A 16,708-nucleotide genomic window follows, 5' to 3' on the forward strand; every position below is an offset into this window, starting at 1 on the left:
TACATCTCCTCATTTGTTTTTCTTTCTTTCCATTTCACCTTTCCCATCCTTCACTATGTTTCAAAAACATCTAATACTATATATCCTTATTACCTTGCTTCAACAATGTTTCCATGCCATTCTTCATAACAAAGTTTGAATGAAACTTTTCCTGAGATCATTGCCCAATGTTCCTGTCACAATTTCCTCCTCCTGTTAAGGATTCTTTGCTTAATATAATCCTTTACATACGAGTATCCCTACTACCGTGACCATTTTGGTCCAAAACATTTCCAGCATAAGTGAACTGTTTCACAAATTCTTGTTTTTTCACTTCTATTTTAATATTTAATTCAGCTTTGCTATTTCTTGAAAACCACATAACCTTTGCTTTCTTCACATTGATGCTCATCCCATACCTATTGCAATACTTCAATCTCTTGGATGATTGATAAACTAAAGCTTCATCATCCACCAACCTAGATGATTTCAATTATGACAACCAAACAGCTGGCCAAAATTACTCTTTCTTCTTATGTTCAGATCCAGGTATTACTTGGCTTACTTCTAATTATTGATTGGTTTTACTGTATACTCTACGTTCAAACTCTAATTTAAATAGTCATAATTTAACTGTACCTTTGGTTGATTGGTTTAATGTACCTTGCCACTTTGCTGTTGCCAAATTGCATTATAATAAATGAATAAAAATTCTGACTCCTCCATGATTAATTTTTAAAAATTGAATTACGCATGTAAAACAGTAATTTATCATAATATTTATCACCTTATCAGTCACCATTCAGCACTCCTAACCATTTATAATTATTTATTGTTACAAATAGCCTTGTCATGAGATTATGGTGCTCAGCTCAACTTCATGGAACTTCATGATGAAATCGGGAAATAAAACTGTGTGTGAAACTTTCAGTTCCACTGAAATTAATTAAAACGACCGATTTCATCCAATAGTTGACATGAGATACAAAATGCAGAATTTTTGCCATATTTGTACACATGGAAGTGGTGGGAAGAGCTTCCCAATTTCAGTCTTGTCATACAATCAATTTCTGTGGAGAACTTGGCATGATTAAATAGGGCAAAATTTCACAATATCAACATTGAAGTACACATGATATAGGAATGAAATAAATTGAAATGACCAACCAGCAATGTAATACTTAAAAGAATGGGTGAAGAGATGAGCTGATGAGGGACTCTTAGAAGAAGAGGAACGCTAATAAAACCATTAAAGGCACTCCAGTTAAAAAGACTATGACTGACAGAAATATATATAGAAGAATAATAGAAGACCACTGATAAATAAAAAGAAAAAATTGGCAGTTAACATGACAGCTTGAAGAGGTACTTGCCACAAGTAAATCTTCAGACTGCTACCTTACAACGATGGATTCAAAAAATACATCTTAATAAAAAATTTATACCAAAATTAATTTAAAAAGTAAACTTTATAAAATATAAAACCATGCCACCATTGCAAAGGGCATTGTCAACTTAAACTTTAGGGGCAGAAAATTGAGGGGAATAATATAGAGAAATAAAATTCACTTTCTATTTTGTTTTTATTCTTACTGACACTGATTATTTTCCAAAATGCATTCATTTAAATACTTTAACATCACAGCCACACGGTCACATGAAGGTTTGATGGAATAAAGATTGCCTGCTGCCTATCAATGGGGTTGATGAAGTTTTCAAATGTGAAATGAATAATTCCTCATTTAGTGCATACTGTCATTATGCAAAAAATCTGAACACCATTATGCTGATACAATGACTGTGTGAATTTTTTTAGCTAATAATTCATGCCAAAAATGAATACATGTACAAATGAATGGCATAAATTCTAGCTTTAAGTGGAAAATTACATCACAGTAATTGGTATCTGATGCTAAAAATCCCTGAAATTATTGAGGCTATTACATACAAACTATAGCCATCAGCATTCACCAGCTTTATGAATTACATTTTCTACTTAGCGCATGGCACGTTTAATAAGACATTCAGCCTGTGCAGATATTTACTTCCTTATGGCAATTTAGGTTTTCCAAATTCGCCTGCTACCCATAAAATCACTTAGCTGGGATATGGTAGACAAGATTCAGAAGCACACAGATGTGAACCCAGGTTCCTTTGATCAACAGCCAAGCACTCTACCAACATATTAACCACGCTGCTGTTGAATTTACGTGCATTCCAGAATTTACAGAAATACCTTACACTAACATTTAGGTACCCTCTACTGACTATCCTTAGATTTAACAATTCAGGCCCATGCACAAGAAGATGACTTACACATTTTATAATTTTCCCTTTCAGCCCTGAGCTAAATTAATGGGGAGAGTATTTTAAAGTTGGAAACAATCTAAAATACATACTGTTAACATATGGGATATCAAGCATTTTATTACTTCCACTGATTATTAAGAAAACAAATAAATTATTTAAAAATGTAAATGCAAATCAAAGACTTCATGAAGTCCTCCTCTCATAAAAAAGAATTGTTTGTATAAATTTGATGGAATGAACATTTATAATTTCACAGTAATTTAGTAATCTTTAGTGCAAGGTTAAGAAATGCGATACATCTCATAAGGGGTATGGCAAAATTTTACACAAGCACTACCTTGACCATTCATTCCTTACATAGGACTGTATGCCAGTAAATTCAAAAAGTTTAGATGTAACAAGAAACAAGATGTAAAATAGCAGTCCTGGTTTTTAAAATAGCACAACATTGGTTTAGAAAAAATTCCCTTTTCAAATATCTACAACAGAGCATAATATGTACAGAATGAAATATTTTACAACATTCTTTCAAAAAGATAAACAAACCTAAAACCTTTTCCATTCTTAATCTTTTTACATTCATCACAATACCATGAAGTAGTGTGTTAACTACAGATAGGCTACAATATGCACTTACTTCACAAAGTCAACATTAGTTTAAAAAAGAATATCTTCATCAGCTTCATCAAGCATATTATTTACTGCATATTCTCTATCAGCTGCCTTCCCTTCTGCAATTGCACGAGCTGTTTCTTTTTCTTTCTTGGCCCTGGCCACTCGCTTCTTGTCTTGCACCTTTTTCAGCCTACATTGTTAGAAAGGGAGTGCAAAAAAATGAGTCTGTAGCTATAAATCTCTGGGCACTGAGTAGCCCTTTAATACAGCATTCACTTCTGCTTTATATGGTATTGTCTAACATACATGGTCACACCAAAGGTTAAATTTGTAACAAGCAGAAGAGACATGCATTTCTAAATACTATCAGTTACACAGAATCCTTCAAATTAAACATAAATGAATGCCATTGATTATCAAGTACCCAAAGATGACAACCACAATATCAAATAAAGGTACTATGGAATAGTAGTAGGTATGACGGGAGGTGACCAACAGCTAGGACCATTTACACCAATACAAACAAGTGGGAAATTAAGTAGAGGAGCGATATTTATGGAATGGGGTAAGGGTGGAGAGATGCCTAACACCAGAATTAGCCTACTCTTAATGAAAGGCAAGAAAGGGATCCACAATTAAATATTCCATTCACAGATGGTACTCCACTTGCAGTTTACTCCACTCCCCTTCACATGTCACCCAAGTAAGGAATGGGTTATCACTGAAAAATTCTACCACCACTAGGATTCAAACCCAGGCCCTTCAGATGAGAAGCCAATATATTAGCCACAGCATGAACACGATCCCTATAGGTATTATAGAAGATAAAACTCTTAGATACGGATATTTCAGTTAATCAGGTCCTTGAATGCCAAAAACATGCTTTGTGCTGGCTGTTGGGAGCAATGATAATTGCTCCCGATAGGTTCACCAATAACAGAAAGGTCAAAGGGTTAGAACTAGACAGAAGGTGGTCCCTGCAGCAGTCTGTCCCTCAGTAAAGCAGCTAGTAGTATTTTTTAGGGGCGGCGACCGACTGCTGAGGTCATTTGCGCCATAGGGGATGGACAGGAAAGGATGAAGGGTGGAGAGAAACCCAGCGTCGGCATTAGCTTACTCTTTACGAAAGGCGCCAAGGGGTCCGCAGCTTAACGTCCCATCCGACGGATGGCATACTCACTCAAAGTGCCCTCCACAAAGCACCTCAAGTAGGGATCGAGATACCTCTGAAAAATATTCAACACCGCCAGGATTTGAACCCGGGCCCTCTGGGTGGGAAGCCAGTACTATAGCCTCTGCACCAATCCCAATCCCCTATTAACACCACATTATGAATATTTATGTATGAGTAATTTTGAGTGAAGTCCTTATAGAGACAGATATGTACTAAAATTAAATGGCAGAGGATAGGGATGGTGTCACATAAGAACAAGGTTGGGGTGTTTAGTAGCAAATAAACTAATTCCAGTGAAATTGACAGCTTCATCACAAAAGACAGAGGACTGAACCAGTTAAAATAGGGAAATGAAATCATAGGGCAATGTTGAGGAGAGGTAAATTAGAACATATAAAGTGGGTGATAGAGGGTGGTAATATAAATATTATACGGCTGTGCAAGAAGAGATGGAAAGATAGCAGGGATTACTAGAATGATAGTTATGGAGTAAATTGGAGGAAAAGAAAGAGTGAAGGGTAGGATTTATTGAACAAAAGGGGGAGAATATAGAGGATGTGTATACTAAATGTAGAGCAGGGTAAGACTGAGTATTATTAGCAAAATTAAAAATGAACCAATTAGGTTGGTCATTGTTCAGATTAACATGATGACAAGCAATCATCAGAAGAAAGTAGACAGGGTACACAGTCAGTACGAGGAAATAATTGGGGGTGTTCCTGGAAAAAGCTTTTGATAGTGAAGGATGATTGGAAAGTGACGGTAGGCAAAAGAAGAGATGACAGGGTGGTAGGGGACTACAGTTTAAGAACAAGGAATGATCATGGGGGAAGTAATAGAATTCTATAGAGGGCAGGGTTTAATTATAATGAACATTTGGTTTAAACACAACAATAGACATAGAATGCGGAAAACGACTTGGGATTCAGAGAACAAATTATGGTTAGCCAACAGAATGGTTAGACACAGATTTATAAAATGCCATTAATCCACAGTTTCCTAGGAGCATATGAGGATTCAGATAATAATTTAGTACTAAGGAAGAGTATTGTTAGATGCAAAAGGATAAAACAGGGAAAAAAGTTGAGGAAATGGAATGTAAAAGGGTTAACCAGGATGTAAATAAAGGAGCAATAGCAGACTGTGGAGAAAATCGTGGTCAGGTAAGGGAGATTGGGAACATATCAAAAAAGGTATATAGAAAGCAGCAAATGCAACTATAGAAACAGTAAATATTAAAAGAAGAAGGAATCCACAGGTTACAGATGAAATGATTAAGAAGATGCACAAAAGAAGGAAACGGAAGGATGTAAATAGAGTTAAGTAGAAGAATGTACAATTAGTTGAATAATTACCTAAGGTGGGAAACTAATTAAAAAAGTGTGATTAAAGAAGTGTGATAGAAGATGAAGTTCAGCGATATAAAAACTTTACAAAGGGTGAATTTGGTGCACCGAAGAGTGAGACTAACGCAATGATAGGACATAAGAAGGGGAAATCCAAGCAAACAATAAAAGATAAACCAGATAAAATATCAACTGAATCAGGCAAGATTCAAGAGAAATGGAAAGAATGAACAGAAGGAATTGAGAATGTGAGGTAGATATGATAGTATTTGCCCAGGCATATTTGATGAAGAGAGGGAAAGGGCATTCAGTGAACTGAAATCAAATAAGGCCATGGGGATGGACAACATTCCCACAAAACTACTTAAAGGTTTAGGAAAAGTTGGAAGGAAGAATTTGATGTACTAATCTGTAGCATTTATTAAAAAAAAGGGGAAGGCAGCCATATGTGAGGATTACAGAACAATTAGTTTGACTTTGCATACAGCTAAAGTGGTTCCCAGAATCATCAATATGAAGATGAAGGGCAGGGAAAATAAATACTTAGGGTATGACCAAGTTGAGTTCAACAAGGGAAGATGTACGTGTGATGTCATAAAAGTAATGATATCACAAATAGAGAGAAGCATAAAATAAAATCAGGATGCATTTGCTTGTTTCATAGATTTTGAGAAGTTAATTCGAGTGAATTACGTAGAATTAAAGACTGTATTGCAGAAAACAGCAGAGTAGATTGGAGGGATAGACTTATCCGAAACCTGTAAAAATTTCAGACTGCTCATGCATGAATGGGAAATAGAGAGTCAAGATGGGCATACAGTATTAGGAAGAGGTGTAAGTTTATGGTGTCCTTTGTAACCTGTTTTTCAACGTATATGTGGAGGAAGGAGGCAGGAAAGATGGATGGAGAGCATTCTGATTAGCAATGAGATACAGAAGACTGATAAGAGGGGAGAACATTAGGCAAACAAGGATGGAAGTATGTTGAACTTGAAAAAGGCTTAAAGCAGTATTGGGTTTCAGTTTATGTTTTGAGGGACAGGCAAGCGGATTATTGTTATACCATTGTTTAGCCTGCATTCATCCAAAACCTAATAATATTAATGTGAAGGAAATGGTTGCACATCCATGGGAAGATTTGGAAATATGACGAAGTCAGTGGAGAATTCATAAAAATCAGCTGGGATTGTGGATGACTCAGATATAGTTTGCCTTTTACCCGACAAGCCCCATGCATTTGAGAATCTGAGCATATTGGAAGGACAGTTCAATAGGTATGGAGTGAGAATAAATGTAAATTTTAAAAAAATTGTGCAGTTTCCCATAAAGAGGAAAACTAATTTAAATATTAAAATGTTAGGTACCTGAGGAAGAGAGAGGAATAGGATATGCATGTTAGACAGAATGAAAGGAGGAAGGAAGAATGCAGAATTGAAGAGAAACTAACTGTAGCATTGGGTTTCAGGTTGTGTTTTGTAATGAGACACAGAAATATATTGTTTCACTGTTGTATAGTCTGCGTCCACCTAAAACCTGCCTTAAATGGTCGAATATATATTAGGTAATCTACTGGTTAAGGTAGGTTTTTGGATGGACGTAATTATTAATTAAATAATTTGTGGCCCCTAGCAAAACACAACACCCTACTCTACATAAGGTCCCTCTTCAGCTCTGAGTACTTTCTTCCTCCCTTCATCCCGTCCAACATCCCTATCCTGTTCCTTCCCTTTCCTCGTTTGCCTAACATTCTCCCCTCAATTACAGTCTTCAACATCCCGCTGCCGGTCAATACCCCACTCAGCCACTTTTCCTGCCTCCATAGGATTGCTCCCAACAAATCCCTCTCTTCGCCCACCATACCTAGTACTTCCTCGTTTGTTTTCTTCTCTGTCCATTTCACCTTCTCCATTCTTCTCCACACCCACATTTCAAAAGCCTCCAGTCTACTTCTATCCTCCTGCTTCAATGACCATGTTTCCGTGCCGTACATAGCTACGCTCCATATCAAAGTTTTTACGAGTCTTTTCTTAACATCTTTATTCAATGTCCCCGTCATTAACTCCCTCCTCCTTGTGAAAGCCTCTTTGCCTAGCGCAATTCTTCTCCTCACGTCCTTACTACTTTGACCGTGTTGGTCCAATACACCACCGAGATACGTAAACTGTTCTACCTGCTCTAGTTTTTGCCCTCCTATTTTAATGTTAAGCTTGGCCTTTTTCTTTCTAGAAAATCGCATAACCTTTGTTTTATTAACATTGATTCTCATCCCATACCTGTCGCACTGAATTTCCAATTCACTCAGCCATGCTTGCAGCCCCTTGGCTGACTGACAAACTAAAGCTTGGTCATCAGCAAACCTAACTGATTTTACGAATTCCCCGCCCACTTTCATTCCTACCTCCAGTTCTTCCCATGCCTCTTTAATCATTTCCTCTGCATACAGGTTGAACAGCAATGGTGATAATGGGCAACCCTGCCTTACACCTCTTCCTAACACTGCCCAACCGGACTCCCCGTTCCCCACTCGCACCTGAGCAGTCTGAGACATGTACAGGTTGCGGATTAGCCTCCTTTCCCTCCAATCTATTACTATTTTTTGCAGAATACTCATTAGTTTTTCCCAATTCACTCTATCAAATGCTTTTTCGAAATCTACGAAACAGGCAAATACCTCCTGGTTGTGTTCTACATTCCTCTCGATTAATAATCTCATTACTGCAATGGCATCACGCGTACCTCTCCCCTTCCTGAACCCAAACTGATCATCCCCTAAGTAATCATTTGCCCTACTCTCTATTCTTTTGTTTATGATCCTGAGAACAACTTTAGCTGCGTGGGATATCAAACTTATCGTCCTGTAGTCCTCACATGATGTAGGCTTTAGCTTTTTCGGAATAGGAACTAAAACTGATCTCACGATGTCTTCCGGCCAGATTCCTTCCTCATAAATACTACGGATCAACCCATATAGCTTCATCCTCCCACATTTTCCTAAGCCTTTTAAAAGTTCTGCGGGAATGTTATCCACCCCCACGGCCTTATATAGTTTCCTCTCCCTTAATGCCCTTTCTATATCATTGTCTAGTATGCCTGGACCTAAGCTATCTTCCTCTACGTTTTGTTCCTTTTCTATGTCTAACTTCTTGGGTCTAAGCTCTTTACTATACAGTTCTTCTATATATTCCTACCATCTCTCTTGGATCTTCCCTGCGTCAACTATTACCTTACCCACCTTATCTCTAGCTGCTATCGTTGATCTCCCTTTCTTACTTCCTGATAAAGATTTAACTTTGCTGTACAGCGCACCGATTTCACCCTTCCTCTGCAGACTTTCCATATCCTCGCACTGCGTCTTCCACCATGCTTCTTTTGCTTTATTTGTTGCCTGCCTCAATTTATTGTTTAATTCTTTGTACTTCGTTTTGCCTAATTCTGTATTTACATTCTTCCATTTTTGCCGTTCATCCATCTTTGTAATCATCTCATCCGTGATCCATGGTTTCCTAGTCCTTTTAGTGTTAACGGTTCCAATAGTGTCTTTTGCGGCTTTAGACAACCCTTTCTTGATACTTTCCCATTTTTCTTCGATAGTACTTAGCTCTTTACCATCCTCCATGATTTCCTCTAATGCCTGTTTGTATTCCTTCCTTTTCAGACCATTCAATGCTTCTACATTCCATTTTCTGACTCGCCACCCCTGCCTTATCTTTTTGAAACGGACGCTACATTTCATAACCACTAAATTGTGGTCAGAGTCCGCATCCGCTCCCGGGAAGCTGTGCGAATTTATCACACTGTTCCTAAACCTGTGTCTAACCAGGATATAATCTAGCTGATACCTTTCTGAGTCACCTGGCATTTTCAATGTATACCCGCGTCTTTTGTGGTGTCTAAACCAAGTGTTGGTGATTACCAGCCCCTGTCTCCTGCAGAACTCAACTGCTTTCTCCCCGCGGTCATTCCTCGTGCCTAAACCGTAGTCCCTGACCTCGTCACCATCTCTTCCTTCGCCTACCGTCGCATTTCAATCCCCCATCACTATCAAATGTTTCCCTGCAGGAACACACGCGATCATGTCCTCTAACTGATCGTATATCCTATCGACCTCTTCTTCCTTATGGTTGCTCGGTGGCATGTATACCTGAATAATAACTAAGTTCGTCGGTTCTGCTTTTATCTCTACTAGTAGTATTCTATCCGTTACCTGCTCTATGCTGACTACGCTTCTCCCTACCTCTTCATTTAATACTATGGCAACCCCTCGTTGGCTCTCGTCCCCGCCGCTGTATATTATTCTATACTTATCACTCCAGTAATCCCCACTGTCCTTCCATCTCACCTCGCATAGACCTAAAATATCAATATTTCCCCTTCCCATCTCTCGCTTAACATTCTCCAATTTCCCTGTCCTCATCAGTGTCCCAACATTCCACGTTCCCATTCTAACTAATTTGGTCTTCTTCTCCTGCGTCTTCTGTCCTGCTGCTGCCGGTTTTCCCTTGCCAGGTTTTCGTGGGATGATGACTGCGGAGGCCTTGCCTCCCCCGCTGCCGGGCACGACACACGGCCAATTGGGCCGAGCCCCGTAGTTGCCAGGACTCAAAATCTCTGTATAGTCAATCATGTTAACCTTGGGAATGATAATTGAGGTGGTTTCCCGTTGCCTTCCTCAATAGTTTTTTTAATGTGACACCATCACTTATTGGCCGCCCCACTGGGGTCAGATGCCATTGCAGCCGCCTCACTGAGGAACAGAAGCTGCGTGGACTACCTTTCGTCTGGCTCCTAACCTTCGACCTATCTGGCATGGGTGACCCTACCAGGAGCAATAATTTTTACTCCCGCCAGCACAGCTCTAGGGGTCATGAGAACACACAAGCCCTTCCACCACGTCAAGGTTGTAGTCCGAGGAGGGCCTTAAATGGTAAATACCAAAAATAATAATTTGCATTTTATTTCTAAAGAATGACATTGAGCCTTGATATATTTCCTTTGACCCACTGTTCATTCTTGCAAAGAACTCCCATGTCCCCAAAATGCACTTCTTTATGCTAGATCCATAATCAAAGTGAAATATTATCTGATGTATTACAAATGGTTGCTCCATATTAACCTTAGTCACTAGACCTATCACGAATTTTTGTTCACATTTTCAGTGCATAATCCCACCAGTCAACAAATTTAATGTTGGGCTCCTTTCTCAAATGGAGAGGATCTCACAGCAACCTCCTTTCCAGGTAAAAACATTTTATGATTCTCCTTACTTTCTAGCTCAGTCCATGAATTATGCAAATGAAACAGAATTTACGTAAACTGTAGTGGAAGACTGGTTATCAGGAGGATAGAGACAGAATTACTGCAACTACTAATACTATTTACTGTAAATACTGAACACATTTTACGATGCCAAGGCTCCCTTCTCTAAGCCCTTTTGAGCATCACATGAAATTCTTATGCCTTGCTGATATCCAAGTGTATTCAGGGAATGGGTCAGTGTTACTTTAAAAGGGTTCTCCCAGTGCTTTCTCAAGAAGGTAATGAGTTTGGGGAAGAGGAGCAGAACAATTCCGTTTGTCCAAATATTGGCACTTGCCCTTCCCTCACATCTGACAATGAATGATGTAATATATTCCCTCTTGCCAGAAAGCAAAATACTACTCATAATTCGTAAATTACAGACTGACAGTAGCCATGTTGGCTCTTTAGGATACAAAAATCATACATCATAAGAAAATATAATTCATTCTTCAAAGTCCTTGTCATCTCTACCAAATTTCCATATCCTATTTGGAATCCCAGCACATTTATTATTCGTAATTAAATACATGTAAATGTCAACATTTGGAATTAAGTCTAAATACATAACTAGGTCATTCAGGAATGATGAATAAATCAGTTTTCTATGAACTATCATTAAAATAAACTTTAATATTAGCCAATAATTTGTTTGGATGTTATGCATAGGGTGCATACTGCTTTGTCCAATAAATACGAGAACTGAGGCCACAAAAACTTTATTTTGAAAAATTTAGTCTACATCGATTTTGTTCCCCGCAAAGTACTCTCCATTCGTTGCTATGCACTTATTCCATCTTATTTTCCAGGGTTTAAAGCACCCTTGGAAGTCCTCGGCATTTAAGCTTTGTAGTTTTCTCATCGTTTCTAGCTTTATTGGGTCCACATCTTCCCAGTGACGTCCCCTCATCACATTTTTGCATTTAGGGAATAGGAAAAAGTAGCAGGGGGCGAGATCTGGCAAAGAAGTAAGATGATCAAGGATGGTGATTGAATTTTTTGCCAGGAACTGGCAAACAATCAATGCTGAATGTGCAGGTGCATTGTCATGGTGAAGGATCCATCCATCGTCTAGAGTCAAATTTGGTCGCACACAATGCACGCAATCTCTCAAATGCTTGAGAACTCTAAGGTAGAACTCAGCATTTACTGTTTGTCCTTCAGGAAGAAATTCATGATGAACAACACCTTCGATATCAAAGAAAATCAGGAGCATGACTTTGATTTTTGATCAGCTTTTTCTTGATTTTTGTGGCTTGATTAAATCCACTTGAAAACGGATGTTTCTTCAGAGCATTATCACTGTAAACAGCTATCAATATTTCAGAAATTTCTTGATAACTTTTACTGCACTTTACCAAAAACCTTTATGTTGGTTCGTTGCTCCATGATTTTGCCAATTTCTATTTTCAACAAACAGTAAAAACAAGGACGACAGAAACTATAAAAACTGGCACCATACGCACAGCTCGTCGATCCGCCAAGCACAGATTGCTCATTGGATCTTAGGCAACTAGCGCCACTAGTGGGCTGGGCTATAGTCCCCATTATGGCCATCAGATTGCACAAATCCATGCATTTATTGTACAGACCACATATCTACTTCATGAGAGCATTTTCACTTACAAAGCCATTGCAATCATAATACAATTTACAACAGCCATAGTTCATGCTCAAAAATATTGGTGGAAGAAAATTCATTTCAGCTTAAAAAAAGAAGCACGATAATTGATTTGGACAAATGTGTTATCCATGCAAAATACGAAAGCACTAGTACAGTGATAACTCAAAGAGGGGTTCCATTCTGTGAGTGATAATGACAGGAATCCCGCTGCAGTTCAAGAAGCAGAACAATCCACAAGCCCAACTTCCATGGAAAGAAGAATAGCAGAAGACAGCCAAGGAAAAGATGCCCTTTCAATGTGTCATGAAAATAATTACAAGTACGCGGATTTCTAAGGCTTAAGCAAGTAGACATGTATTGCTTTTCCGTTCACAGGTTCATGTGCACACAGAGGTATTCATTTTCACATTGTGTTACTAAATACAGCAGCAAGGTCATCCTTTTTAATCCAGCAAAATAATGAAATTACAAGCTTATAAATCTCTCTAGTATTATATTGGATGAATAGAATGCTATTGTGACTTTGCCACCCAAATAAGGAACTGTAAGTTAAATTTTTTTTAAGCTTTGTTATTTGAAGCTTGGATGAAGTTCAAATTTATAACCACCTGAATTTAAAAATAATGAGGTTTTATAAAAAGTTGAAAAAATCTCTTTTAGAGATTATTTTTTTCCAATATTTTGGAAGGACAGAAAGAAGTTCAAGCACCAGAATTAAGGAGCATAAAAAATGTTGAAACATGGGATAAAACATCAATAAAAGCAAAATATCTGGTGGTAAATAACCACAGAAGTAAATAATCCTCTATTTTGTATAAAAAGTGGAAACACGCACTGATAATCTTTCACGAAATGCTATTTCTGGCTTCCAATCCTGATCTATGTAGAATACCCCTTTGACTTGATGATCATGGCTTACCACATTAACAGTGGAGAAAAACAGAATTAGGGTGGAGAGTAGGTGTGCTTAGGAATAAGAGAGGTTTCTGGTGTAAAGGAGGTTATGTAAGTAAAAAATTAAAAGGAATTAGAGGGAAGGATCATATTCTACTCTCCTTCAAAATTCAGGTGAATGAAAATAACTTGAACAACAAGAGATGGGAGGAACAGTCAGTTGTGGAATCAATTTACTCTTTGACATGACAACATGAGTAAGTGACATTTGTTACCAGAGCAATATGCAAGATATTAGAAGCTACAAACTTTGCATCTGCTATGCTAAAAGCCATTTCAACAAAAAAAATAGTAATTTACGCCAGTTACAGAAAATTTTTGCTGCAGCATTATCACTGTTATGCTTATCTATCTAATATCCAGAGCTGGTTTTGGTAAATGACCACAACATTTAATTGAATAACATACCTAGGCATGATGGAATCTAAAAAAACAACTTATCAGTTATGCCCGATCACAGAAAACTAAAAACAAGTCAATACCAATAACGTTTACCTGTAAAATTCTTCTCTTTCCAATTCGTCCAGTTCAGAAATGATGTAAGCCAATGTCCGCTCTATTCTTGGAATGATTACTAAAAGAAAACCAAAAAATCTTTTAAAACATCTTCATTTATGGCCTGTAAATTTCAAACAAACATGAAATTCAGGACTATATTATCATATGCATTAAAAGAGTAGCTTTCCTGATTATTTGAAAGATATCCACTGATCAACATATGCATATTAAATGTATAGCGCACACCCATGACTTTTTGCACCAAATTTGAATAAATACAGAAGTCATCTAGGAATATTTATTGCAAAATCTGATCCCGCCAATTGCCAAAAATTATATTTTTATCAGAAAATTTCTCCTTAAAGCTTGCATCCCTTCTTATGGGTAAGTGGCCTCTATGAATTTGTCAAAAGGAAGGGAAAAGGTGCAAGTGAAAATTGACAGACTGAGGGATATATAGATTCAAAATAACTGTTCATGAGAGGGATGAATCCCTCTCATGAACATTTTACTTATGCTAAAAACAATTAATTTTTTTGAGATAATGACCACCCACCACATCAATCAACCTAAAGGTTGGCTTAATAGGTTAGGGTATAACTCATCCACAACTAAACCCAACAGCAAATGAAATTCATACATCAGCATTAGATGGGCACTCATTTTCCTGATGCTACCTGGTACCCAAGTTATGTGATTGCTAGAGTCAAACTCAGACCCTCTGGTCAATAGCCTGCCACACTACCCACTGGACTATAATGCATCTTTAACAATGGTGTATTGATTGAATTTAAATCCTTATTTTTAACCACTCCATGTATTTGATTTGTGAGATTTCAAATAAAGTAAGATTAACCTCACTTTTGACAAATCAAATCAGATGGAAGGATGTTTGTGGATGGAAAGATTTCGAGTGAAATGGAGATGGATGGATAGGAAAGACAAATGTACTACCTGGAAAAATTAAGTCAAATATATATGGGTTCACAAATGGGAGGGGGAGATTAAAGGGAAGGAATGCACACCAAATAAACAAGGTAAATTTGTGTGGCATTTGCGTTCATCCATTAAAAAAAATGTACATGATTATTGAAGAGGAAAGATATTTAGTAGTTGTAAAAACCACATTTCCACAGTAATGTGGATTATATATACATACTTTCCACCAAGCAGATGCTATCATGTAATTTTAAAATTACATTAGTAAATTAACTTCATTGAAAACTGCAGCTGTAACAACAATTATATGACTTGAAAATTTGAAATAAAGATGTAAATGATGCAATTACATTTAATAGGAAGCCAACCCATTCAAGCATAATAATTTCTGCCATTAGTGGTCACACAATGATTTTTTTGTTCTTATGATGTATCAGCCGATGACTATCCCCATTTCTAATAATTATCCATGGCAAACTTAATAAAAAGTAAATACTTAACTGAAATCTATTTCATCTAAAATGTACCCTTAGTACTGGCATGGATAGGGGGAGGGGGTACGATATTGGCAGGACCGACCCAACTTCCAGTCCAACCTAATGTATAGCATAACCGAAAACAGCTCATTTTCGGGGAAGGGGATATATGTCTCGGCCAAGTTAGAGTGAAAAGGAAGTGCAATATTCTAAGCAACTTTTTTAAATATGCTGAGCCTTCATTCATGCACACAATAGAATGACGCCTTACGTTTCTCAAGCATATGGAAGGCTAAACAAATAATATAGTGGAACCTACAAGCACTTACAAGACTTTGGGATATTTTCTTTGTAAATACACGTAACAAATCAAAGTAATCAATCCGAAGGTCCCTTTGGTATGCGAGGTTAGAGTTCTCCTCGAAATAACACTTAGAGAATTTGAAAGCCACACAGTAGAGGGATAATTTCTTTCCCAGAACCACCTGCGGTTTCACATAGAAGCCTCGTACTCAGAAAAATACAAAAGTTGGGATGATAGGATGATAACAAGCCACACTTTGATCTGAGCTGTAGACGGTCCGGTCCAAATCATCTACTCCCTGGGCTACCGTGCCAAAACTCCAGCCTCCTGTCAACTACATAATAATTTACTCACCATGTTCAATCGCATTAACCCTTCGGTTCGTGATTTTGATTACTTCATCAAGGGTGACAAATGAAGTTTGGAGAGATGCCAACTCAACAAGTAAGACAACCGCTTTATGGTAGTTTTTCTTCAGTTTTGCCAGTTGCTGACCACCTCTTGCAAGGCCAGCCAACTCGTAAGTGTCAGTGCCGTCTTGATAACTTTCAAAAACAGGCAATGTTACACCTATTCAAACGAGACAAAATATATCATTACTGTGTTATTTGCATTGAATATTTAATAGAAATGTGGTGTAGACCTTACCAGCAACATTATCTTTCTTCGTTCTTATTTTAATCTGTGCCTTGGTAACATTTTGAAGGACAACTTGATTGAAATCTCCAGTAGCGAACTTCGCTTCTGCTAAAGAGAAGGCAGCTTCTTTCATCACTTCACCCATTAGAGTTTTTGTCTACAAATTAAATGGTAAATTTGTCACATTGAATATTGAACACTTTTCATCTTATCCATTTAATAGTAAAATAGTATACCTCTACAATTTTGTTTAAAATCAAACGAAACCTCATCTGCAGAGCATCTGCCTTCTTCTTGAGCAGACTGTGACCCTTCTGGGCACCTTTCAATCTACCCTTCATTAGGGTCTGCGCCCTGAAATATTAGGATTATAAAATTTAACATACTCAAAATCTCATCAATTTTCAAATATAATCGTAAAACTCACCCTCGAGAAGGGAATATAGCAATCCTGGACATAGTTGATAGTTACTGGGGCGAGAGAAAATTTCGGTCAAGAAAGTCAGCTGACACAATTCGCAAGTTACACTGCGCATGCGCGTACAATGAAAAATG

The 16,708-nt window shown here is 37.7% G+C and overlaps 1 protein-coding gene across 1 annotated transcript; it reads right to left on the minus strand.

Annotated features, from left to right (window-relative positions):
• Positions 1–1,543: 1,543 nt before the first annotated feature.
• LOC139687453 (V-type proton ATPase subunit D-like) lies at positions 1,544–16,705 on the minus strand. Its single transcript, XM_071584616.1, has 6 exons — positions 16,581–16,705; positions 16,390–16,507; positions 16,163–16,310; positions 15,869–16,084; positions 13,793–13,871; positions 1,544–3,094 (listed from the first exon to the last, which is right to left on the minus strand). The coding sequence occupies exons 1-6, from the start codon at positions 16,610–16,612 to the stop codon at positions 2,947–2,949; spliced, it is 741 nt and encodes a 246-aa protein (XP_071440717.1). The 5' UTR covers positions 16,613–16,705; the 3' UTR covers positions 1,544–2,946.
• Between the last annotated feature and the right edge of the window lie 3 nt (positions 16,706–16,708).

This window comes from Hetaerina americana, unplaced genomic scaffold (assembly GCF_022747635.1).
Source record: "Hetaerina americana unplaced genomic scaffold, ioHetAmer1.1.p SCAF_2, whole genome shotgun sequence".
Lineage (NCBI taxonomy): Eukaryota > Metazoa > Arthropoda > Insecta > Odonata > Calopterygidae > Hetaerina > Hetaerina americana.

Bases quoted from the DNA above. Each gene is read 5' to 3' on its own strand.
- LOC139687453 (XM_071584616.1), bottom strand. From the start codon at position 16,612: ATGTCCAGGATTGCTATATTCCCTTCTCGAGG. The intron at 16,508-16,580 runs GTGAGTTTTACG...CTAATATTTCAG, and splicing joins GCTATATTCCCTTCTCGAGG to GGCGCAGACCCTAATGAAGG. The intron at 13,872-15,868 runs GTGAGTAAATTA...GTTTTCTTTTAG, and splicing joins GGTTAATGCGATTGAACATG to TAATCATTCCAAGAATAGAG.